The sequence below is a fragment of the Accipiter gentilis genome, chromosome 2, assembly GCF_929443795.1.
Source record: "Accipiter gentilis chromosome 2, bAccGen1.1, whole genome shotgun sequence".
Lineage (NCBI taxonomy): Eukaryota > Metazoa > Chordata > Aves > Accipitriformes > Accipitridae > Astur > Astur gentilis.
Window position 1 is genome coordinate 6,787,945 of NC_064881.1, and position 26,638 is coordinate 6,814,582.

General features: G+C 42.6%; 1 protein-coding gene across 1 annotated transcript; it reads left to right on the forward strand.

The window, feature by feature from the left end:
* The first annotated feature begins 1,668 nt into the window (after positions 1-1,668).
* LOC126047154 (desmoglein-2-like) lies at positions 1,669-25,710 on the forward strand. Its single transcript, XM_049820416.1, has 15 exons — positions 1,669-1,921; positions 8,302-8,337; positions 9,223-9,357; positions 9,931-10,089; positions 10,350-10,494; positions 11,736-11,896; positions 12,758-12,892; positions 13,038-13,223; positions 14,223-14,482; positions 15,361-15,503; positions 16,164-16,391; positions 17,683-17,913; positions 18,930-19,058; positions 20,233-20,546; positions 22,621-25,710. The coding sequence occupies exons 1-15, from the start codon at positions 1,877-1,879 to the stop codon at positions 23,641-23,643; spliced, it is 3,330 nt and encodes a 1,109-aa protein (XP_049676373.1). The 5' UTR covers positions 1,669-1,876; the 3' UTR covers positions 23,644-25,710.
* The last annotated feature ends 928 nt before the right edge of the window (positions 25,711-26,638 follow it).

Below are 26,638 nucleotides of genomic sequence, written 5' to 3' on the forward strand. Positions count from 1 at the left end.
TTCTTGTAGGATGTGCAGGACATGTAGGTGACCCACGGGAAGGTTATAAGCAACGTAAGAACAGATGTCTTAAGTTCTGGCAAAATAATTTGCAGAACAGCTGCTGTCTCTGTGGCTATTGAGCTCTGTAAAGAAGAGATGATTCTACTCATTCCTCCTGAAAACATGTAGGTAACTTCAAAGGGAAATCAGTGCTAAGGATTTTTCAAAGGAAATTAAATTAGCTTTTTACTCTACCATAGCAGCATTTTAAAAATTAGCAAATAGTTGTAAATATATGCATTTACTAACACCTCATTAACAGTGCATTGGATAGGCAACCAAAAACTTTTTCAGAATTCCAGGGAGCTGACTTCCAGATTAAGAAGAAAGTCGCAAACCAAGGTTCTTCTCTCACAGCCTTTCGATGTAAAGAAATATTTTCACGTTATGCTTAACCATTAGGCTAGGAAATGTAACATACAGCTAGGATTGGAACCTACTTCTAAATCACCAAATGAAAAGTAGTGTAACATGAAGGCTCTCCGAGACATGGTCTGCCTCATTTACCTCAAACAGGAATTACTAAAAAGAATTTCACGCTATTTTTAGTGACATTAGCTGCACTTGCTACGCTGGCTGTTAAACCTGTACCAAACAGCACCCCTGCCCCTGAGACTCTGAAGGAGATCCCCAGAGGATCTCAGGGTGTATTCTTGGGCAAAGGTACACATTTCCGTTTGGTTACAAACTGATCAGTCCAGCACAGTGACTCAGCGACAGAGCAGAGAAAGAATGTGGAAACCCTTAATACTGTGCATTTTGGTGTACATTTGTTTCTTTGTTTCTGCCTTTTGTTTTCTTTAAATTAAGAAAATTATATTAATGCAAGTGTATCAGCAAACTCTGTAAATTGTGGTATTCTGAGTAAATAATACAAATACATATACATAGCTTCAGAATAAACTGTGACGTAACACCGTTTCCCTTGTGATCCCCATGAAAATTATAATTGATGCAACTGATGTCGCGTGCAGTGTGAAATTATTTCTCGTACACTGTTACAACAGTAATAAGGGGACATAATGTAACTGGAAAGACACCCGTGAGGCCGGTTCCCTCACCGAGCCCTAGCAGTATTACACACGGTATCATAACCAGCCGCTTCAGAAATTATTTACGACGACCGAGTGTGGTAACTGCCTCAAAGGAGAGAGAGGATGTATGGGAAGTATATTTAATTGTTTCGCCATCATGAAGAATCAGGTATGCCTAGCAGTTAAGCATCAGTTAATCAGGTGTATCCAGGAAAGATCCCTGCCAGATAAGAGTAGGAAGGATATGGCTGGGAGCTCATTAAAAAGAAGATCACAGGGACGCTTATGCTAAAACAGCTCACAGTTTTATTTTCCCACGAGACTGTATTCCCGCCCCCCCTCAATTACTCGTTAATTTATCGTTTTGTTGTCCCGGTCGCTTTGCGTGCCTCCTTCATGCCCCAGACCGCTTTTCTTGGCTGGCGGGCGCGAATAAAAATCAAACTTTGAAGGGCGAAGGGAAACTGCGGCCGGCCGCCCGCCGGGCTGCGCCGGCAGCACCGCCGCGGCCCCCGGCAGCCTCCGCCGGCTCCCGCGGGCGAAGCTCGGGGGAGCGGGGGGCGGCGGCCGGAGCTCCCCGCCGCAAGCCGGGCCGGGCGGAGCGGGAGCGGGGGCGGGCCGGGCGCCACCTGCCCCCTCCCGGCGCGGCCCCCGCCCGACACACTCCACCCACCCGCGGCTACTTGTGCGCCCCTCGACGGGCCGCCGCCATTTCCCCTCGCGGGCGGCCCGAGGAGGTGACCCCGTTCCGGGCAGAGCGCGGAGGAGGGAGGAGGAAGGAGGAGGCGGCGGCCGCCGCCATGTCGCGGGGCCCCTCCGCCGCGGTGCGGCTGCTGGCGCTGCTGGTGAGTCCGGGCCCCGACGGGGCGCGCCTGCCCGCGGGGCTCCCCCGGCACCGGGGCGGGGGGGAAGGCGCCGCTTTGCCGCGGGCGGGCGGGCCGGTCGTTGCGCGGAGCCGTGCGGGAGGGAGGCGCGGCTGCGCCCCGCCGGGGCTGCGCGGGGAGCGGCGGCGGCGGCGGCTGCACCGCCCGGCCCCGGGACCGCGGGGGACTCGTCCGGGGCCGGCGGGGGAGAGCTCTTCCCGTCGGGGCTTGGCAGCCCTCCCGCCGGCGGCGGCTGGTGGCCGGGAACGGGTTTTCTGCCGTTCTTTGGAAAGGAGATAGAAGCAGTCGCCGTTTGCTGTCCGAAAGCAGGTGAAGGCAGCAGAACCCGGGAAGAACGGGATCTCGAATGGGTGGGGTTTTTCGAGGCGGCGGGAGGCACTGGAATGCAGAGAAGAGTTCGTATTGTTGCCGTCTTCTTGTTCAACGTATTCTCTGTATTAGTAAATTGCACTACCTTTTTGAAGGAATAGTGCCAGGAGGGAAAAAGGATCATGAAGTATGATTTAATGGAAGTCTTCATTGGCTTAAGAGAAATGATACCAAATTCTTCACAATCCCAGACACTTTAGTCTTTCTCCTTCCCTGCCCTCGCTCTTTTTTTCGCCATCAGCCCTTAGACCTTCCATTCTATGAAATACCTTTTCAGGCTAAAAGCAAGGAGTACGTCATAACGAACTCAGGCCAAAGCGCCTGGTTTGCTTGATTTGGACTGATGCTTTCTAGCTGTTGCTAGACGTTTTACAGGAAGCTCTCCTTCCTACCTGTAGTGGTGTTCTTTAGCTCTTCACCTTTCCAGGCTGGCAAAATGCCTGTGGAAGTCGGGCTGCTGCTGCTCAGACGAAGGTGAGGGTGGAGGCCAGGCCATGGGCTGTGCCTGGGAGCTGCCAAGGCAGGGTTCGGTAACGGCTTGCTGCGTGGTCAGGCTGGCAGGTGCTGTAGGTTGGGACCTTTCTCCCTGAGCTCCGGATCCTGCAAAATCAGATTTGTTAGCTGGAGACCCGTTGCCTGATAACTTTAATGTTGGAGTTGTGGTTGGCCACAAGTCAGCCAGCAACAGTTAACCCTGGTCTTTGCAGCAAGCTGGGAGTTACAGTTTGGTTGGAAAATGTTTTATCCTTGTTTTGCCCAAAAGAGCAATGGGAAGCATGTGGAGTGCTACTTGTACAAAAGTTTTCACCAATTTGTTCTGTAATACCTGAAGGCACACCACTGTCCATTTTGGTGGGCTTGCACTGGCTCAGGATGTTCTTGGTCTTGCCTGAAGAGGAAAATTATTTTTCTTAATCCTCATCATCCTCAGTCTCAGCTAAAACTGGGGAAGGGTATGGAATCCTAAGAGTGAACCGAGTTTGGTGCCTGAACGCCTCACTATCAGGTAGAATATTAGAGCAAATAAAGCTGCCTTAGTTGGTTGATGTCAGGAGGTAGAGAGAGAGAGGGGCACTGCTGGGTTTTGCCTTGTTTGTTTTGGTGGGTTTGTTTGTTTGGGTGTTGTTTTGGGGGGAGGGGGGGTTTCCCCCCTAATCTGGACGAAGCCATTCATGTGGCAGGAAGTCTAGTTGCTTGTTTGAGAGCATCAGATTAGGGTCATTTATATCTTATGGCATGCAAAAATGGCACTGGTAATTTCAAAACCTTAAGAAACTACGGAGAAAAAAAAACAGTCTAAAAGTAGCGTCTTCCTACACCGTCTTCTACGTTAGAAGCATCGAGAACTGTAAGTTCTTCCTCTCCTTGTTTTTCCTGGAAGTACCTCTTGGTCATCTGCTCTCCCTCCGGGCCTGCAGGCTGCATCCCTGTATCTTCATTCCTGGGTACCTCGCAGAGGTTACAGCAGCTTTTCCCCATGTTCCTGCCTCTGACCCTTTTCCAGGGATGCCTGGGTGTGCCGGAGGATAGTGTACATGTAGGGTTGGGCTTGACTTGGTTTGTGTCTAGGGCACACACCCAGAGACGTGGGCCTGCCGGACGGGCACTGCTGTCGAGGATTATTAGACTGGGAGGTTTCTCAGTCATTTCTGAAGGGTGTGGACGTCAAGTCTTCGAACACTTCTGACATTTGAGTGAAAGAAGAGTTGACAGAGATGTATGAAAGAGTAGCAAAACTCATGTTTTCTCTGGACATCTTCTGGGATTGTATGTCCTTGATGTTTGGGGTGGTTAGGCTTAGGCTGGGCATGATGAAATTCAGTCCAGAATACATTAGATCACTATTGTAATGTCAGAGCCAGTAGCAATTACTTTTCAAAAATCATAGAAACAAGTTAAATTTTTTAAAAAAACCCAAACAAACAACAACAAAAAAAACCCAACAAAAAGCCCCTATGATGCTTAGTTTTAGAAAGAGCAAAGGTGAGATAATTCAAAGCAGCCTACCTTCTATTGCCAGTAACGTGTTGAAACATAGTAAAAATATTTACAAGCATCTGTGCATTGATTCAGCAACTTAATATTGTTCCAAAAAGGGAGGAAAAAAAACAGTGCTATGGTGAGATAGGAAAGCAGGTGAGAAATACATGAAATCTGGTATTTTATCCATCCTATTGAACTAACGTGGTGTGTTATTTTGGACACCAGACTTCAGAATAAAGTGGATCTGCCCAGGAGAGACAAGAGGAAAGCAAAAAATGCAATCTAAGTTCAGGATATCCTGTTTTATGATTCCTGAAGTGAGATTAAAGAACAGGGAACTGAGAAAAGAAGGTGGGTAAGATGCATGATAAGTTTTCAGATAAATGAAGGGTAATTTTTCGAAGGAAAGGTAATAACACTGTTCAATGAGAGCATTATCAATGTGGCAAAGAAGGAGATTTGGCTGGAGATTAAGACATCTCAATATAGGTGTTTGAGTTTCTGTTATGGTAAATAGAGATGCAGTGGATGCAGAGTGCACCTATTTGGTTGGATCAAATTGTGCTTTTGAAGCAGATCTCCAGAGTGTGTGAATCTGATCCCTCCTACGTAAAACTGCGTTGGGAGATGCAGCCGTCTGCTCGTGGGTGTGTGGTCTGTGGGACCAGGCTAATTCTAGTCTGAAGTAACAACCACAAAACATGGGTTATGTAGTGTTGGGTTCTCAGCAGCAACTGCTTTGCTCTACAAATCTTCTCGTATTGGGCTTACAAAGTAGACATAGCTACAGTCAGTGGAGTCCAGAGAGAAATAGGATATGTGGGCTGGCTTTGGGGTGAACTGAACTGCTCTCTGATGTCCTTGTCTGTATTGGCTATATTGCTGTTGAGTATAACACAAGTTTAGGCACTTAGCATTCATTTAGACATGTAAATGTGTGCCTTAATCTGAAACTGAATCTCATCCAAACAGCAATATGCTCAACTTGCGGAGAGCTAAAAATTAGGATAATAAAACTAGGATAAAAATTAATAAAGCCTTTTCCATCTGTAAGGTTAGGTAGGCACCACCTTAGGTTAGCTGGTGAGGCTGTGGGACCTCCATCACTCGTTTTTAAGAACAGATTAAACAGTTGTCAGGAAGCGCTTAGTGTAGTTCGTCCTGCCCCGGGGCCAGGAGATGGACAAGTAGATAACTTCGGATGGTCTCTTCAGCCTGCTTCTCTAAGTGTGGAAGATCTCCACTTGCCCATGGTCTTCAAAGCCAAACTGACTCACGGGAGGTGCGAGATCCAAATCTCCTGACACACGTGGCACGCATGAAAGACCATGTTTCTAGGACGTACTGTTTCATAGTGTAGCAAATACAGACACGTACCTTCTTGCTTGCTCAGTCTGCATCTTTACATTATAAAACAAAGCTGTGTGTTCAAAATCTGTCCTTTAGTCACTTCCTGACTACACATGAGCATGGATTAGGGCAAGAACAGCCTTGCACTCCTATACACGTCAGTCACTCCCTTCTTTTCCCTGCTCTCTCACCTACTCCTGCTGCTTTCCTGTAGTATTTCATTCCGTTTCTATTACTTCAGGCCTCAGGTTTTCCACCTAGTTTTCTGTAACCATCCAGTTGTCTTCTGACAATGCCTTCTCAGCTCTGTGTCATCAACAGATGTCATCAGTTGATATCTATTTTTTTTGTGCCAAGGCTATGATCCACAGTAAATGATGGGCAGGGCTTTCCTGATCTTACCAAGCTGTTTAATAGAAGGCAGCTCTAGGATATTATAAAAAAAAAAGGGGGAAGGGGGTTAGAATTCAACACCTGTTGGATGTGTGACTTTTCACTTTTTCTTGAAGAAAATGTCATTGAAAAGTGCTTTCCCCTTCTTAAAGTTTTTGGATCCTTTAAAAATTTTCCAATTGAAATGCAGGATCCCTTTATATATTTGTTCCAAATGTGTTTATGCATCTTGTAAATAAAAGTGCCATTCTTAAGCACCTTTTATTGATGTCTTAAAGTCCCTTATGAGATTGCCCATGGACTACAGATTGAAAGCTACAATAGCAAAAGTGTTTTTTACTGTCTTACCAGTAAAACAGAATGTTTTGAGGTTGCTTTGCAGTGTTTGCAAACAAATTGATTTTTACTTTTAGTTATCTTAATGAAAGACTTTCTGTTTATAATGACTAATGGGATTTTCTCCGCTTTCTTGATATGCATCTCAGTGGAAGACCTGCTTATTCTTGAACTTCAGACACTTTCGTTTATACTGTGGTTCTCAGGTTTTCAATACAAGGAAGCTTCTCACCTCCTGCCTCTTGTCTCCGTTCAGTATTGAGACAGAAACACTTTTCCCTTTAGTTTACCAGTAAGAACAAACAAGAATGTTCACGAGGACATCTTGTCAACTATTCACCTTCCAAAAGAGTTGCAGCTTCTGTTGGAAAACCTTGATTATAAACCCAAACCCTCCTGTCACTCTTGCTGGTACAATCTCATTAATCATAAAAATAAATTTTAAAAAAATCCATATAACTAATAAAACCGAATAAGATCAAGAATATTCATGAAAACAACTTGGTCTGAGGTGTAAGATCCTGTAGCCCTCACAATGTGTATCCATTAGGGAACTTAGTCCTTGCTGATTTTTGTCTTCAGAATATATACGTTGGGAAAATTGCCATATGCAAAACAGTTTTGTTGTGCAAGTTGAAACAGCAGTCTGCTACATTGCTCAACACCGTCCACTACATTGCTGCATTGTGTGGGAAAGAGATAACGTCTTGGGGAAAAAAAAAAAAAGCTGTCATCGATGCAGCAATCAAGTCTGAGTCAGAGGGATGGATAGGGAGAGAACAGTCAAAGAAAACATAAAGAAACACTCCCTGACTTATTTCAGTAGGAAATCACCTTTTCTGAGCCTGCTTTGCCTTTGGCATTAGTATATCTAAAAAAAAAAAAAAATAAAATAAATCACCTAACATGCAAAATGTAGCTAGATGTAATAGTGCTGAGAACAATAAAAGTATTCTTTTCTCTACCTATGCAAAGCTCAAAAGTTCTATTTGTTGGTTTCACTTGTAATAACCTACTTTTTGTTGTTGTTGTTTCCCAGCATTGTGCCTATGTTTTTGCACCGCTTGAAGCTTTTTGTTACTTGCGGGGTCTTCAGTGTGTGCAGAGTGGTCATAAATGCAGGGTCTCTGGTAATTTGGTACCTTCCAGCTAGGATGAGGCACCTAACTGAGGTGTTTAAAGGCATACATAGCTATCCTGGTGCATTAAGAGATGGGCAGTCCCAATACTGGATGTTGGCATGTAAGGTTTTGTCAGAGCAAGCATGATTTGCTTGCTAGGATGCACATGTCTCAGCCTTGTTTAAGTAAGGGATGTATGTATGCCATTTATCCTCCCAGCAAGGTGCTAAGTAGAGAGCCGCTTCTGTTGGTTACACTTCAGCAGGTGTTTTGATTACTCCTTGCTTTTAAACGTTATTTAACCTGTTTTGTTCTCTGATGTGGTTGGTAACCCACCACAGCCTGTATAACCGGTGATTTGCCCAGAAGAGGGAGCTTCTCCAGAGTGCTGCTGGCAACCAACGCTTGCTTCAGTCAACGGCAAATTCCCATCGTTTTGGAATAGTGCAGCATTATTCAGTACTAAAAAATGGTTGTTTAAAAATGACTGTAAAGTCTGCATTTATTGAAGGGGGAAAAAAAAAAAAGATTACTTATTATCTGTTTCCTGCTGGGAGAAAAGTGGAAAATTTAATAATTATAGAATTATAGTGTATGTTTTTAATGTGAATGGTTATGGGTGAATTTTTCAGACGCTATTATGGGTAAATAGTAAATATTAATTGATAGAGGTCAGATGCCCTCTTCCTTATGGCTTTGCTGTTCTTATGAGGGTGGTCGTGTCAGTTAAGTTTTAGTATGGCTAAAGTGAGATAGAATTAATAATTATTATCATAACTTCCATTGCAGATCTGTTTGAATTATGGAAATGGACTCCATATGAAGGTAGGAAATAATGGAAAACTGCTTTTATTTATCAATGCCTGAAGAAGGGCTCTCTGAGCAAAGCGTCAAAAGTGTGCCTTACTTGATAAATACCTTGCGTTTTACCATTTTCTGAAATGTGAAAGCTATGTAATGAATAATGAAATGAAAGCCAAAATGTAAGTGAATAGATTCCTACATCCATCAAACTGAGTGGTGTTCAACTTTGAGAAACTTCCCCTAAAATATTAAGTTTGTAGAGATCTTATTTTAACTCTCTGTAAATGAAATCAGCTACAATTTTATGGAGGATGTTAACTGGACACATTTCCAGATGTTAGTCTGGAAGTCAAGAGACACAGTAGGGACTAAGCTGGACAGAAGGACGAAGGGTGTCATGCAGAGTGAGCATGAGGGGTAGTTGAGCGAGGATAGCAGAGACAGTGGATGGGTTGAATAGAGGCCCGCTGTTTCATGGATTCTGTTTCAGAGAAGGTTGAGTATGAGACAGTATTGGTGGCAAGGTAAACGGGGTAATAAGGCAGAAATGGTGGTTCAAAACAGCCTTAGTGCCAAACTTCTTCCCACATCTGATAACAAGCAGTTAAATCTTCCAGAACAGGTGTATCTTCACCAACCTCTGGTCAGGGGAGCTTGCTCATGTATTTAAAGCCTGTCTTACCTAATTCTGTCTTGATGAAAAGACTAGTGTAGTTTTCCTCTTCAAACAACTTGAGCATATAGCTCTTAGATTGTGGCTCAGAAGGCTAATGCTCTTCTGTGATTTCAAAGTTACTAGCTATTGAAAGAGCAAAAGCTATTCAGAAGTCTGGGCTAGAGCAGCAATAAAGCATTCATCTGAAGTGGCTAAATATAATGCTGACTTTCAACCTTGTTTTTTCACAGGTTTATGATCGAAATGGCAGGAGTGGCATGTTGTCTCATCCCAACAGCCTAGTTAGACAGAAGCGAGAATGGACAGTCCCTCCGGCTTTCATACGGGAAGAGGAGGACAACTCCTATAAGAATCCAATTGCTAGAGTAAGCCCAGAAAAAGAAATAAATACAGAATACACATAAAAATAGAGATGAAAATATAAAATAAGGGTCTGCCTGCCCTAAACACATGCACAAATATTTCTTTAATTTTAAAGGACTATTGAATATCAGTTGAAGATTGGCACTTGTTGTTCCAGACTTCTTTTCCCTTCACCTTTCTCCACATTTCATTTGCCCCCATCCACTTGATCAGCCAGTTTCTTCCTTCCCTCACTCCAGCTTTTCACCTTATCAAAATGGTGTTCCAGCCTTTCCTTGCACTTGTATCCTATCCCACTCTCTTTGTCCAAGCAGTCCCAATTTTCTTCTCCCACAGACCTCTCCACAGTTCCCAACTGTTGCATTGTCCATCATGTTCCTCATCTCCCTGCACCAGATCCTCAAACAGAACGTTCCTGCATTCATCTCAACATCTCCAGACTCAAAGGAGTGCAGGGAAATGTGGTTTCATATTTGTTTTTGTTTGTTCATTGCAAAAACCAAAAATATTTTCATTGCATTTTTAAGTGTGGTTTTATTTACTGAATGCTATTTAATCTGTTATATTCCTGCTAGATACATTCTGATCTTGAAGATACAGGTATAGTGGTAACTTACACTATATCTGGTCAAGGAGTAACAGAACCCCCTTATGGATTATTTGTTATCAATGGAAAGACTGGAGACCTGAACATAACAGGAAGAGTTGACAGAGAAAAGACTCCAATGCTGCTTGTGAGTTGAATAGTAACTTCCTTATAGGTGCCCTCCTATGCATTTTTCATTTTTGTTCAAATGTGTTTGCTTTGATTAGTTTTAAAGTTTCTGCATATTTGTGTGTGTATACATGCTTAGAAGCATATTACATATGCTTATATAATGCTTAGATTTTATTACATATATTTTATATTTCTATTTATTTCTATTTTGTATATGTATTTCTATATATTACCCTCACTCATTGGACTTGCTTGTTTCTGTCTGTATTATTTCAGCTCAGAGGTCATGCACTAGATAACACTGGAGCAAAACTGGAAGAACCAATAGACCTCCCAATTAAAATTGTGGATATAAATGACAATTTTCCAGTGTTTTCACAGGAAGTTTTTGTTGGTTCAATTGAAGAATTAAGTGAAACAGGTAATGTTTTTTTTAGAATTGCTTTTTTCATTTAGCTTTTCTCAACACATGCAAGGGCACAAGTGAATATACTCTTTGCAGCAGCATACCTGCAGTAACAAGGATACATTCTCTTGCTTGCGTAGGCCAGGTTATCCATGTGTCAATGCAGAAGTCTTTATTCAGAGCTAAGCTGTGTGGTGCGATTAAGGGAAAGCGTCCACCTAAAGGCAATAGAGAACAATACTTCCTCTTATGGCACTTTTGGTTTGGTGTCGAAGCTACCACAAATTCAGGAACCGAAGTCCTTCAGCAGGAATTGCAGGGGAAATGCAGTCTACCTTCTGGCCTAGCAATCCCAGCCTATTTGGGAAGGACTCCACTCTGCCATGCTCATGAAAAGCCCTGCTTTATCTATGGGCTGGAGAGGTACTTTGCTGTTAAGCACATATGGCCGTGACCTAACACTCAAAGAACAAGTTATTGGCAGTTTACCTATTGATGTCAGTAGACACAAGAACAACAGATTACTTCCCAGAAGATAAGAAAAGCTGGAATAAAACAACCTAATAAATACCAGACATTGTGTCCATTTCAGTGTTGCGATAATCTGAAGACATAAATTCTTGACCATCTACTTGGGTGAGGTATTGAGTTCCTTCAGCTGTCTTTCAAGTCAGTAGTAGCCATATGGGAATTGCTCTTTGCCTGAATTCCAGCTAATGTTCAAACTGTGGCACGCCCTTTCCCAGAGGAGAAAAACCCTGTGCCATGAGTTAAAAGGGGATTGCACCATGGGGACCGCCATGTATTTTGAATAAAGCTGTTGGAGGGCATCAATACAGAGCAATTGTTTTAATAATGTTCAGATAGAGGTGGTAGTAGTGCTCCCTTTAGAATAATGTTGTGATGTAAATGTAGCTTGTTGTTCAAAAACTTTTTCTTTCTTTGTATATCTATGGTTTTCTGTCACGATTTTTGAGAGAATTCAACCTGTTGATTATTTCTGGTGCATTGATTTCTATGACTTACAGATGCATGGATACAATCTTCTTGTTTGCTAGAGGGTTTACTTTTAACATGTACTGTTTGGATTTAGGAACACTTCTTCAGCTTTTTTCATTAAATAAGTAAAGGCAAGAGCATCAGAAAACTGTGCAGTGCATCTGACAACATGCTCTTATCTTTGACATTATAGTAAAAACACTTGCTGGTACGTGGCAACGTAAACAAATACTGTATTTTGTTTGGGTTTTTTCCAGGTACAATTGTAATGAGGATAAATGCAACGGATGCAGATGAACCAAACAACCTCAATTCCAAAATTGCTTTCAGGATCGTTTCTCAAAGCCCTGGCGCTGCATTCAGTATGAATAAGGATACTGGCGAGGTTCGAGTAGCAAAAATAAACCTTGACAGAGAGGTAAAAAAAAAAACCACCTTCCATTTTTAATCTGTTAACAGCATTTTTCTGACACCTGTTGTGTCACCTTCAGCCCTGCCTGCCAGAGTGAAGAGCAGGCCCTCTTACCTTCCTTCGCCTCCCTTGGGATTCTTCCTTCGCCTCCCTTGGGATTAAAGCCTTGTCTGGCTGATGCATGTTTTTCAGGGACTGAGGGGAGGGGGGAGTGCAGAATACGGGATCGAGGTTGTATTCCCCACGTCAGGTCCCTAGCACAGCACCGGCCTGTGGGCTGTTGCTTTCTGTCCCTCCCGTGCAGCCGTTAGATGAAGCAAGGGGTCATTTCTTTCTGCTGGAGAGCATACAGCAAAGACAACCCAGATCACCAGCTGCAAAGCTGCTGACTGCGTCTAGGTTTTTGTAGCCTGCTACGCAAATCGAAGTGTAAAGAGTTAGGACGGGAGCTGCTGTGAAACAGCATTGAAAGCCATGTATTGCCAGCAGCTTTACCTGTGCTTGCATGAATTTTCCCAGGCCAGCAGATGGTGTTCTGGATGTTAGCTCTGCGACTGAGGGCAATGGCTCTGCCTTAGCCCTGTCCTGACATGCAGGTGTCGCTGGTCCTGTCCCGGGTTATGGCCACTGAAATTTTTTCATTTGTCACCTAAGTACAGTCTAACTCTTTGTGGGGGAGATGCAAAAGTCCCAAATCCTTTTGAGACCCTCCAGCAGAGCCTGTCAAGGTAGTTGTATGTGAAATTTACTGTTAGCTAGAGGGGAGTTATAATTGGCCACGAGAGGGATTACCAAAATCTAATAACATAATACAGGGAAGGAAAAAAGTTTTAGCCTGGTTTAAACACTTTTTTCTTATTGTGGCAGACACAAAGTAGCTATTCTCTGGTGGTGGAAGCAAAAGACCGTGGTGGTGAAATAGGTGGGAATGCTGCAACATGTTCGCTAGAAATCAAGATTTTGGATGTCAATGACAATCTGCCTGTGGTTGAAAGTCATACAGTAAGTACATTTATCACAATATTTGGCATGTCCCTACACTTGTCAGCGTCCCATTGCTTAATATGAGGTTGTACAAACTTTCTTGCTCTGGTGAAATGAGGTAAATCATGACATCTTTTTAACAAAGGGTGTTTTTCAATTGCAGTTTGAAGGAAGCATTGAAGAAAACAGAGCAAATGTGGAAATTCTACGAATAAAAGTATTTGACAAAGATGAAGAGTTTTCGGATAACTGGCTGGCGAACTTTTCATTTGTCTCTGGCAATGAGGGTGGCTTTTTTCGTTTAGTAACAGACACCCAAACAAATGAAGGAATTTTGACTCTTGTGAAGGTTAGTATATTCTTCAGAGAGCCTTCTTTAAATACTAGCGTAATTTATTCCCTTTAAGTTGACATACAAATTATTTATATTCAGTCAGAATGTAAGCTGTAAATTTACATGGCGGACACTCCTCCTTTGACATATTCTTTGTTGGTGTATTCAATCATTCCATGCAAAATAATAATTTTGTCCAGCTTTACTATTTACATTCTGTGTGATCTCAAAGATCTAGTGGGGCAGAAGTCCCCAAACTTCCCTCGTTGTTTGGGCAACAGTGCTAACAACTAGGCTGTAAACTAGCCCATATTTTTGCTCTGGTTGCTGATCCCAGTTTAAATTTCTTTATTTCCTGTGGCCACAGATAACGTTGCAGGCAACACCTACTCCATCAGCCATGGGCTACAGACTATTTTATGAATTTCCATAAATTGAAACTGTGAAAATAATTTCCATAAATGGAAATTTCTATTTTATGAATTTCACTCCCTTTTAGTCCACAGGAATGGAAGATGCATAGTTCCCCAAGTACCTTTTTTCTTTTTCTTTTTTTTTTTTCTGCTGTGGTTGCCTGAAAACTGATAACTGTAAATATTGATAAGCATTATTAAGTACATGAATTGGTTTAAAAATAAATAAATAAAATTGGAAGAACCAAGTAATACTGAGCACTGGTTCACTGAAAGTAAAGACAAGAATATATGGGTAGGACTCATTGCACCTACCTTAAATTAGTTTAAATTCAATAATAAAGATGTATCTATGGTGCCATCCATTAAAAATAGAGAGTAATCTTCCTTATATACTTTTAAAGAGTTTGAAGCATTATGTATTGAGAATAACATGTTAACCAACACTTACTATTAAACAGTTATTATTTAATTAAGGATGCTACAGTATTTCAATAATATTATTTAAATATTAAAAGTATGAATGTTGTCTAGATACCAGATTCTGTCAAATTCTGAGTGATTGTTTTTGGTTTGTTTTTTGGTTTTTTTATTGTTCTAGGAGCTGGATTATGAAAAAATGCAAAGCCTAAACTTGGGCATTGTTGTTACAAACAAAGCAGAGTTCCACAAGTCAATTAAACGCAGTTACAAAGCACAAACAATTCCAATAAAAATTAATGTGATTAATGTGCGGGAAGGCCCTGTATTCCCTGGTGGCACAAAAATTATTGAAGCAAGTGAGAAACTGGAGATAAGACAGGTTATTGGACAGTATCAAGCCTATGATGAAGACACTGGAAAAATAGCAGAGCACATTGTGTAAGAATCCTTTTACAATCATCATAACTGAGTATGTCAGAAATAACAATTTACTGTAAAAATGTGCATATTGAACTGAAATAATTCCAAAGGCAATGGTTTTCTACTACGCATAATTCATACCTAAAACAACATTATTATCATCATCTTCAATATTCTATTATGCAGAAAATAGCTAATGTGAAAATCCTACTTGTGTTGTTGTATATGATGAGACATGAGTGTTTGGGCTGAAGTTGTCTGTGCTTGCATGCTGTTTGTCATGCCTGTCTACTTTTGAGAGGTTTACTTGCCTGACTTCATCTGCAGAAACATTAGGAAGAAATACGCAAAAACATCTAGTGATCAGATAGAAAGGGTGTGAAGCAGATAAGTCTGCGTGTGTGTGCTTGGATTCTGAATCCTAGCTCTTCAGCTAAAATGTTGTTGAACCACCACTATGGCTTTTACAAACGGTGCAGACCAGCAGAGGTGCATACCCAACGATGGACCCTTCTCCCCCATGCCTGTAATACAGTCTGTCCTGGGTGGCTGCTGCTCAGCTTTTGCTGGGAGCAGGGATGGAGGGGAAGAGGACGATGACCAGCAGTGCAGCTCCCTCTTGTGCTCCGGTCTTGCTCCCTGAGGCTACTTTTTATAATGCCTCCACACCTAAATCCTGGCTCTAGTGGGAAAAGTAGGTTTCAACATTCAGGGTAGGTTTATAATCTTAGGTTTAGTTGAAACCAATTCCAGGGGCAGGAGTGTCAGACCTCAGACCTAGGGATTTGGTCGTGGCTTTAAATGAAGAGTAAACATACTGTGAAGCTGCTTTTTTCCCGCTGGCGGTTGTTTTCCTCATTATAAATCTCTACATCTTTGTATGCAACTTTAATCAGATACATGAAAGGAAGAGATACAGCAAACTGGATCACAATAGACTCGGTCACAGGTGAAATCCGACTTGACAAAAAACTTGATTATGAATCGTCTCATGTAGTAAATGGTACCTACACTATCACCATGTTGGGTGTAACTACTGGTGAGTTGAGAGGGTTTTGTTTTCACACTAATGGGTTTGTTTAGGGTTTAGTTTGCCTTTCTACAACTGTAGCAGGTTTAACCTCCCTGTCTTTAATGGCCTAAAAGTTAGGCACCTAGTGCAGTTTCCCATAGGCTCTGTGTTTGGAGGAGACAACTCATGGAAATAAGATGAACCTTGGAATGGTTGCCAAGGTGCCCATTTCTCTTCTTTGACTAGATGGAGGTTAACTTTTACAAAAAGTTTTGCAAAGACCAAGTCTGATAGGAACATCCCTTGTCAAGGTGGAAATTGCCAATGTCTCAGTATGCTTATTTTCAGAGTCCTAAGTTTTCCTGAATGCTAAGCAGGAAAGAATCCCTGAACTTCTTGTGTATATAATTAGAATTTGCCTTTTATAATCTGCATGTTACTGTGTAACCATACACAGGAAATGCGGTTTGGTTTTTTTTTTTTAAGTTAAAATAGTAAATCAGCTTGCATTCAGAAGAACTTTGTCAATATGTTAGGAGTGAAATACTACTCCCATAAGCTCCAGGGAGAGCTCTTTCAACTTATTTCAGCAATGTTTGTGCTTTGGAAAAGATTAAGTTTTTTACTTTAAGATTAAATTCTTGCACTTTTCAAATCAATTTAATTTTTCATATTTTAAAATCTTAGATGTTCCTAAGAAAACGGTCACTGGCACAGTCATTATTCAAGTTAAAGATGAGAATGATAACTGCCCAGTTATTGTGAACCCGGTGCAGACTGTGTGTTCAGATGCAAAATTAGTTGATGTTACAGCTAACGATGTGGATGGTTACCCAAACAGTGATCCCTTCAGCTTTGCTGTCATTGATGAGCCAGAAGGGACAGCAAAAAAATGGATAATTGCATCCAGAAATGGTAAGAAAATATATTTTTTTAATTACTTCCAGTTCTTTGGAGTCCTAGTGTTGTAGTTTGTTAATTGCAGTTAAACTGACAGTTTCACTTATCCAGACCAAAAAAACCCCATATATATGGAATCGGGTATGAAGACACATCACTCACATTCTGCTCCCTTCTCTCTAATGCCTATAAAAGCACAGACATGTATTCTGGGACCTGTTCCCTTCCCTCAGTTGGACTATCTTTGCCTACCTTGATGACCCAGATGCGGTGACCAGGATTTTGTGGATAATGCTGGGATCAAGCCATTCCTATCTTTGCACAAAAAGCATGCAGTGATGGAGGATGCTTTTTGTTAAAACTGAGCTTGGAGATATGGTTGTGTTTCTCGCTGCAGTTGCTCTAACATACAAATAAATAAATATGTCTGTATAGCAGGCCTTGAAAAGGGGGAATACAGTGTAACCTGTTTTAAGATTGTCCAGCACAGCAGAGGGAAAAATAAATCAGAAATTTATTTATAATTTTAATGACTATTTCAAAATGAGATGAGCATTTTCTTCTTGCATTTCCATTCATATAAGCCTGGGAAATGCTTGAAGGAAATGCTTCAGGTAGATCGAAGGTACCAGAAAACACTTTTCTCTTCTCGGACTCATTATTGTCTCTTCTGTAATCCTACAGCATAACGCTGCAAAGCAATCAGCAGAGTCATCCTAATGGCCAGGTTTAGGACCAAGAAGGAGTCGTCTTAGTTTTCCTCACCCCGCTTGCAGCCAGACTAGCAGTAATTGTGGGGATCACAGCTTTTCCAAATAGGGTGGCATTCCCCAGTGGGAACATCATCTGAGCATCTCTTGCTTAGTTGTGTCCTTGATGCGACATGGCCACAGGAGCAGGTCCCCAGTCTCTGCCTGTGACCTACAACAGATTATCTAAAGACTGAAGCTGGTTTTTTGTGAATTCAGCCTTTAGCTATCCGGATGACATGAAGGTTAATGCTATATAGGCAGTTGGGCTGTCTTCTGTGATAAGTCTTTGGTGGTGTGAAACGCTCCACAATTATCTGAGACTGCAAGTGAGCATGGCTGCTTTGTTACCAGCATGAATTTCCGTGATAAAAATAAGAGCACGCATGCTGTAGCAGCAGCTAATTATATTTAATTTCACTGCACTGGCTGGACTTAACTGGAGGGGGCTTGCTGGGAGGTGGTGAAGGTTTTATTTTCCTTAGTTTACAGGAGTCACCTTTTTCTCCACTCATTTCTTGTCTCTTCTTTTTCTTTAACCCCCCCTTCTGCCTCAGGCACCAGCATACAGCTGGTACCACAAAACCTGAAGCTGGGCAGAACTGAAGTTCCCATCCTAATAAAGGATTTCCAAGGGTTAAGCTGCGCTCAAGCACAGTCTCTGCAACTGACTGTTTGTAAGTGCATGGATAACGGCGTATGCAAAGATAAACTTATTGGCGCCAAGTCAGTGGGTCTGGGACCAGGAGCAGTTGCGCTAATCATCTTGGCGTTTTTACTTATGCTGCGTAAGTTATCATTTCATATTATCTCAGAAGCACTGTAAATATGGTCTGCAAGGCATCAGGACAGAAACAGTTCAGCCCCCAGGTTTTATCATCTTGATATATTCTGTATAAACTCCTAGTCTGTGTGAAGTCATGGCAAATTCCCAACTAATTTTGGTAACATCAGCATTTCACCCTCAAAGGATTTCAAGCTGTGCATTTAAAATTAATACATACAACTTTAATATTTGTTTATGGCACTGTAAATAACAGGTGGGGAAGCAGTAAGGAATCGTTTCAGTGTTCTCACACCTCCCCATGTGAAACCTAACTCTTCCCACTCAAATCACAGCGCTCCCTCCACTCTTTCCCTTGCTGCAGACCCAGGTCTGGTGCCTTGCTCAGAGCAGCATGTGACATTGCTCTTTGGTGAGACAAAATAGAAGCTCAAAAATAAGAGAAGAATGCTTGTAGTCAGGGTATGGCCATGTGTACCAGTGCTGCATTTATAATGGCAATAGTTTATTGCTTGTACTGGTAGCAGTCTAGCTGTGGCAAAACAAAGTTCATGCCATGTGAATATGCTCTGCTCCTGAAATTGGATTGAGTTCCCCAGGCAATGCTCTAGATGTGTCATAGGAGTGGTGAGGTGGAATTTACATGACACCGTGTCGTTATCTAGTAGTAAAAGAGCAGGAAGAGTTCAAAATGCTGAGGTTGTACACTGACATTTAGGGCTTGGTATATGAGATCTTTGATAGAAGTGTAGCTACATAGATGCATGGTCATCTGCAGGATTGAGGCCCTGATGGGTTAATTGTCAGTTTACTTTCTAGGAGACCAGCCAGGCGCATGTTTCTAGGAAATACCTTGAATACTTTGGAAACTGTTTTCAGTCTTTATCAGCCTTCATACTGATCACTAGCTTATTAAAGATACATTTTGGTATGGGAGCTGGCCAAACATCGATACTGGCTGTTAGCATGCTTTGACCCTAATAATCACATAGTTAATGTCAAACTTCTGTTTCCCTGTAGTTATTCCACTGTTACTGCTGCTGTGTCCCTGCGGCTCAGGAGCAAAGGGATTTGGTGCAATACCAGACTACAGTGAAGCAGTGTTGCATCAGTGGAACAGCGAAGGAGCAGCTCCTGAGGAAAAGGCATGTATCCCTAATAGCATTTCTCTTTTATTTCCATCCAAGCATTCAGTTTGGCACTTGGCGCCTCTTCCACGTTACAGGCTGATGTTTCAAGGCTGTACAGCAGATTTTAACTGCACATGAACATTAATTAAAATTAACCCTGTGAGGCTCAGTGAAGGATATGCATGGAAGATGAATTCCACCAGCAGCTCCAGAAAAACCAGCCATAGTGTTTAAATCCTAAAGTAAAAGGAAAGCAATCAAGCAAATGTTGATGGTATCTGAGCAGAAGATAGGAGTGTGGGAAAAGCATGGATGCTGTAAAGAGCAAAGCATTTGCATTTGCAAGCCTGGAATGTTCAACACCCCTTTGGGAGCATGGTAAAGCAGTGAAAGAATGGGTTATAAAGCTTAGCTTCTCCTCACTAGTTTAGAGTTTCAGGCTGTGTTTTAAATTAACATCCCTGTATGTTTGCCTTCTTAAACAGAGGAAATTCTTAATTTAAAAAAAAAAAAGGCAGAAAAAAGTGCAAATCTGCAGAGGCAACAGTGAATGCCAAGACAAGTTTGCCCTTTCTCTTTATGCCACAAAACCCAGTTCTCAAAAAAAGAGCATGACACTGGCGTGCTTTTGCACAATAACAAAAAAATAGAAGTAAGGTAAAAGACTTTGATTTAGGGCCAATGCTCACACCAAATTCTTGTTAAAAAACAACAGGGAAGCCAAACTGCTAGAAGAAAGGGCTAGGCAGCACCAATAGAGGCAGCAGGCAGTGCCCACTCCCCCACTTTGTGTCTGAGGAAAGCTGGCCAGAGTCTGTCTTGGAACAGCTGAGCTCTCTGGAATTTTGCAAGCCTTTTTTTGGTGGGTTTGTTGTTTGTTCCCCACCCCCCCCCCCACCCCACCCCACCCCACCCCCCCGCCGCTTTCACTCCCACCCCTTTGAGTTACAAGAAAACAATGATCTATAGGAACATTTCCATGATCTAACTTGGGAGCGCAGTTATGGAAGCTGCACCCTATTTCAGGAGGCCTTTTACTCTTTGCAGCAACATGTATAAGTGCAAATTCAAACAAGTTGTAAGGCGGCACCCTCCCAGGTCCCACCCAGTCCCACTGCTGGTTTGGTGAGTTCCGTGTGCTAGAGAGTGCAGCTTTCATGTCACATCCTAATTTGTGTTATTTATGTAGCCAGTGCTAAGCTTCATCCCACCCACTGCACTGGGGAACTCGAGAGGAGCGACCAGCGGAGCAGCAACAGCAGTGGCGGCAGCAGCAGGAATGAGTGGAGAGGAAACTGTGGCAGGAGGCGGCAGCTCTGCCTCTCATGTAAGAGAGCATTGCAGCACTATTACCAAGGAAGGATGGGAAGAGCAAAGACATCTCCTTTCTGGTGCTGAGTGTGGAGGCATGGCAGGTGTAGAAGGCAAGACAGTGGTGGCTGGAGGAGTTGTGGTGGGAGCAGCAGGAGCCATGAATGAAGAATTTTTAAGAGACTACTTCAATGACGTAAGCATATAACCCAAAAATAACAGTATTTTGATATTTACACTTAGGATTGTGAAATAAGCTGTTCATGTTATTGCAAACACAGATGAGTAGATATGTATATACAAACAGTCCTGATACAATGGCCAGTGTTGTGTGCATGTGGAGTTGGGGGCATTAAGGAGTTTTGGATTAGGCTCACATGTGGGACTTAGAGCATGATAGTGCTCCATCTTGTAGCACTGGGCGTTTACAAGGTCTCTCACAACGTGATGCTTCTCTCGAGGGAGGTACTCGGGAATGGGATCCAGAATATTCAGCAATGACCAAGGAGCCCCTTGCCCAGGAAGAAGCTATGAGAAGGAATGTGATCTAAATCTCAGGGATTTAAGCACATTCAACTGGCCTGTAGGGAGGCACCTATGACTCATCATGAGTCACAGCTACAAACTTTACCATGGAGCAGGTTTTTGAAAGATAAGACATAGATGTCATACAGTTCAGGGTGGGTCTGCATTTTCAAAGTAGCTGATGAAGGAAGTGGTGTTGGACTTGTCTCTTTGCCCAACAGCCTGGACACATGTTGCAATCCCCTGTCTGCCGACTTTTTTTTTTGTGACCTAACCATTGACCAGTAGGCTATTCCTACTCATTGCAGCTATTCCTCTTTGCATAACGCACATCATTAGTCCTTAGGCTGGTGAGCTCCTTATAGTGAAAGCTTCACTTCCCTATGCCAAGGAGTGTACAGATTGTCTACCACCTGTACAAACAAAACATCCACACACCCTAGAGCTGGCTTATGATGGGGTTCTGCAGGGGAGTAGCTGTGCAGGTTTGAATCGCCACCTCAAGCTAGGGAAGGATTTGAGCTTAAGATACTTGTATGTCTCCTGAGTGCTCTAGCTACTGGTCTTCTAGGTGAACAGATGCAATAGTAGCAATTCTGCTTTCCTTCCACTCTTTGCACTTCCTAATATTAAGACATACTTTAAGTATAGCTGCCTGCTGAAGTCCTGCAGGATGGCTTAGTAAAGGTCATACTACAGTACTCTTTACCACTTCTGGGAGGCTAAGATATCTCAGATTATGGGGGGGCGGGGAGGGAAATCCAGACAAGTAACCAAACCAAATAGTTTCAGACACATGCTGATTTTTGTAGAAGCATCTCAGGTAATGTGCCTACTTCCACCAGGATGAAACACAGGTAAACATACAGAGTCAATTTGGGTCCAGATATATACGATATCACACAGATGACTGAGAAAATATGCACTCTAGAACTTCAGATATGGTAGAAAAGTGGTTCTGAGTGCAAGCCAGCAACCGTACTGGGTGAAGCTGGTTCAGCAGTCCCAGAGGATTTGGCTGTCTTCACTCCAGGAACTGGTGCTGATGTAAGCATGTACACAGGTATTTGTGCTAGTGCTAGCACAAACTCCGTTGCAGACGCTGCTTTCAGACTGAGCTGGCCCTGGAAGCACTATAGTCAGAACTATTGAGCCTTCCTTGTTGCAAAGTGGCCTGCATAGAGCTTAAAAATTTATGTGCTGGACTATATTCCCATACTTACCAAGCTATTTAACATTTTGTTTGCTGTTGGGCTCCTTGGGTGTGATCCTGCAGGCTATGCTAGTGAAAAGGGACATGGCATGTGATAACATTTCAACATGTACTCATAAATGTGTGTTTAAATGTTAGGATACTCTTGGGCATGGTTTTGGCACTCTCCCACAAACACCTAGAGGTGAAGTTCATTCACTGAACCAAAATAAAAACAATCTCTTTGTGAAGATGGAGCAGTATCACAAATGGCACAATTCTTGGTAGGAATAACAGCAGGTGGTGATAGTACCCAAGGTTTTCAATTTAATCTCAGACTTCCCTTCTCATCAAGTGGACTGTCAAGTTCAGACTAACTTCAAAAAAGCAAAAAGCACTTTTAGGTACTGTTCTCACTTCCTTGACGGTTTCTGTGGGTTCAGTTAAATTTTCATATTTTAACCTCTTTGACCAAGCATTCCTGATTTTCAAATTTATTAAGTCTAGAGCTGACATTAATGAACTCTTGCTTGCTTTTGTTTTCTGTCTGTAGAAAGCTGTCTCTTTTGCGGAAGAAGATGAAGCCCAAGCTGCAAACGACTGTCTCCTGGTTTATTCCCAGGGAGAGTCAGGCTCTCCCCATGGCTCCATCGGCTGCTGCAGTTTTATTGAGGGTGATCTTGACGACCATTTCCTTGATGATTTAGGAGACAAATTTAAGACTCTAGCAGAAATATGCATAGGCAGAAACATCAACATGAAAGACTGTAGCTCCAGGAATGAATCAGGTTTAGGTCTTAATGACGCAAATTCATGGTTCTTAGATCAGCAAAATGCTTCCAGCTCCAAACAATCTTTTGCCTCGGGCAGTTGCTTCCAGCCTGCCCCACCACTGCTTGTGGGCGGTGGCACAAGAGAAGACACCCTCTCCACTGAGGTGGTCACGGAAACAACCTTTGCATCCCACTCTGGGCAGCACGATGCTCGGCCCCTTCCCACGGCCCACGCAGAGACCAATTTCACCGTGACAGAAATGTCCTATTCTGCAGGGGCTCCTGCCCGTTCAGGCACTGTCTTTCTAGACCCCCAGTTTAAGGAGAATGTAGTGGTGACGGAGAGAGTACTGGCACCCGCATCAAGCTTGCAGGGTATGGTGGAAATCCCTGATTTGCCACGGAGAAGTAATGTGGTGGTTACGGAGAGGATGGTGAAGTCGGAGGGTGCTGGGCCAGGAGCCCTGACGGTTCAGGATCTCCCAGACTCCCAGTATGTTGTGGTGAGGGAACGGGAGAGGGTGCTTGTGCCTGCTGCAGAGCAGGGTTCACTCAGCTTCCCCACTTTGGCAGAGGGACGCAGCGTGGTGGTGAACGAAAGGGTGGTGACAGCCTCGGGGACGCAGTGTAGAGCCGAACAGATGGCGGGTGCCAGCCTGGGAAGGCAGGAGCACGTGTTGATCCCAGACTCCCTGCTTAACCAGGCGGGCTCCAACTTAGAGGGGCCATCTCCTGCCAGCGCCACACTGAGCAAGTCTTCCAGGGTCACCAAATACAACACGGTGCAGTACACTTGCTCGTAGCCTGGCCCCTTGCAGGGGTGGCGGTGTCTGGCACACTTGTGTCCTTGTGCATCTTGGGCTTTTTCTTGAGGCCTGAATTTGCTGGAGCTTTCAGAATGACATGGACTCGCTTGCGGTAGTTTGTATAAATAAGGATTATGACCAGGAAGCTAGTAAGGAAATTTGCTGTTGTTATTATGTAACATTGGCAGTGATGCTTTTGAAGTGGAAGGATGTGGGAAATACTTTTTTTTTCCCCTTCTTTGCTATTTTTGTAATTGCTTTCTATTATTCAGTTAGTGTAATAATACCACATAACCACAGGTGCATAATTATGGGTAAGCAAAAAAAAAAGGTCTAAAATCTAGTAATGGATAGCAGTGTGCAAAGCACAAGTTATGTTTCTGAACTGCTGTTCAGCTTATCTGCTGAAGTTTCCCCTAAGGGGCATCAGGTTTCCATTGTGTGTCTGCCATCTATTACCCTGTGGGCCGAGCAGCTCCTCCTGAGCTGCAGCTGCAGCTCTCTGCACCTTGGCAAACTGCTAAGAAATCTCTCCTTCCTGAGAAGCCCAGGCCACCAAAGCCAGCATGTCCTCAGCACGGTGGTGTGTTGATCTGCTGGAGGGATGTCACAACTTTGGGTTATCAGCGTTTGTACCTTAAGCAATCAATACTTGAATATTAGCACAGGGGTTAAAGAGAGCAAGTAGTAAAAAAGCTGAGAACTGCAACTTTTTTGATACCTCAATGTAAAAATTCCATTACTTGGTGTGGGTCTAGGCTGACATGGACAAGTAAGCATTTGCATCATACAGATTTTGCACTGGTTCCTAATTGGTCCTTTAATAATGTAGAAGAAACAGCCAAAACTTACCTTAGCTGTAGAGCCAGAGATTCAGTCAGTGGCTTTGCTGGCAAAGTTTATGGCCCCTAAACATCTGTAGGATCTGATGTACAAGTGCAATTAACTAAGTGATTTTACTTCCATCTGTGAACTCACAGATACAAGCACAGAAATGCAGCCTGATGTGTGCGTGTGTGTGTGCGTGTGTGTGTGTGTGTGTTTGTGCGTGGTTCTGCTGGCTGCATTACCAGAGCTCCAGTGGCCTGTGTTGTGTGGCATAATGGCAGCTTTCCTTAGCTCTAACAAGACGAAAGTGCCCTTCAAGTCTGCAACACTTAAGATTACTTTTCTTTCCATGAATTTTATGTGGTAAAAGCAGAAGACGGTACTGCACTGTTTGGCACTATGTATATATGCACATGTAAATATTTGTATGCAGTTTGAAACATTTTAAAGTTTATTTTATAAAGGAGAAACTGTCATACACTCCTTATGTTTTCTCAGAGTAGAAAGAATTATTTTAGATAAGGTATTGGTACCATGTTTATCTCATACCTTTAAAATCAGCAAGCTGGCCATATAGTACTGCAAAGCCTGCGGACATGCAGAAATTTCTGGTTGTCTCCATCTCTCCTGGAGTTTTCCTGCAGCTTCAGTGTTATATTTTCCACTGATATGTTTTGCCTTTGAGTAGAAATGCTTTCAGTGTATTTGATTTTACTGATAAGGATGTAAAAGTTGATTCAAAAACATAAACATAAAAAGTAGGAACCATGGCTAAGCTCAACAGGGTGCATCTTGACAGATGGGCCATTACATTAAGTGGAGGAATAGTTCCAAGCAAATCAAACTGTTCCCTTGCTCGGACCTGTTGGTTATTTATCTCTTAAACTTCGCTTTTAAAGTATGTATATTTACTTTTAAGCAAGCATGCAGTTTTAAGTGGTCACTACTTTTTCCTGCAGTTAGAGGGAGTGAACTTCTTACTTTTTAATGGAGTATTTCTGTGGTTTTATGCAATCTTAAAATAAAGAGTTCTACTGTATTTTTTTATTATTATTATTCATTTAGTTTTAAGACAGCTACCCCAATGAAAACACTGACTTTCTTACTGCAAATAAAAAGTTTAAAGATAGAATGAGTATTGAGATTTCCCAAACAGCCTGAAGGAATATCTGAAAAATGCAGATGTAATAAAAGTTGGTGTCCTGCCAACTTACAGATTCTGAAAAAAAAAAAAAAAACAAACGTGAATTCTGTCTGCTGGTTAAGTGCACTGAATAATCTAAGAACTTGATGGAAGACAACAGCTTTACTGGGCTTTGAGTCAAACTCTCTTAATCAGTTTATACCTCCAAACAAGAGGGCATAAACTGTTGTCTCAGTTTTGTAGTTGTTAAAACCCAGAAGCAAGAGTCAGGACTGTCACAGAAATCCTGACTTCCCTGTGTATTGTTTATATATGAGCTTTTATCACAGAGTTGCTAGTGCTGTAACGAGTCTGTTTGAATAGATTTGTTAAGAGTGAATCTCCACGATTTGGCTTAGTCTTCTACCAAGACTTCAGATGCTATCAGCTCATGCTGGCAGAACATCCATCAGATAAATAAGTCACTTCTCATGGAGCTGTGTTTTGTAAATGATGGTGGCTGGTGGGAGGAATGTAAGACCCAACTAATGGAAATGCCTGGTTAGCATCTGACCACTAGATAACCCTGAGCCTGGGACTAGCCGTAGAACTTATCTTTGTGAGAGGTGCCTCATTCTGACTTCAAAAGTAAAAATGAAGTCTGTAATTTTGTTATCTAAAAATAACAGAGCATGGTTATGCTGACATACCAGCATGACAGGGACTGTATCCATGCTGTTCTTCTGTGATTTATGTTTCCTGCAAATCCTCACTAAGTACGTCAGACTCCACGAGTATGAAGCAGCCTGACGCAACAGGGATGCGGCTCTCCGCAGCAGGAGGGCAAGTGGAGCGCCTGTCCCGAGCATCCACAAGAAAGTTTTTCCTTTGTCGTGCCTCAGCATATACCTGGAGCTAGACTAGACTTTGCAAGACAGGATGATGTCTTCCAGGCTCCATTCTTTCCTGGGAATTTGACCATCGTCCACCATCAAAGACTTAAAGCGTGTGGGGGTTATCGGTAGTAAATCAGTTTTTAAA

Excerpts from the sequence above, each read along its gene's own strand:
- LOC126047154 (XM_049820416.1), top strand. The coding sequence starts at position 1,877 with ATGTCGCGGGGCCCCTCCGCCGCGGTGCGGCTGCTGGCGCTGCTG. Across the intron at positions 9,358-9,930 it reads ATAAGAATCCAATTGCTAGA|ATACATTCTGATCTTGAAGA; the intron begins GTAAGCCCAGAA and ends TATTCCTGCTAG. Across the intron at positions 20,547-22,620 it reads TAAGAGACTACTTCAATGAC|AAAGCTGTCTCTTTTGCGGA; the intron begins GTAAGCATATAA and ends TTCTGTCTGTAG.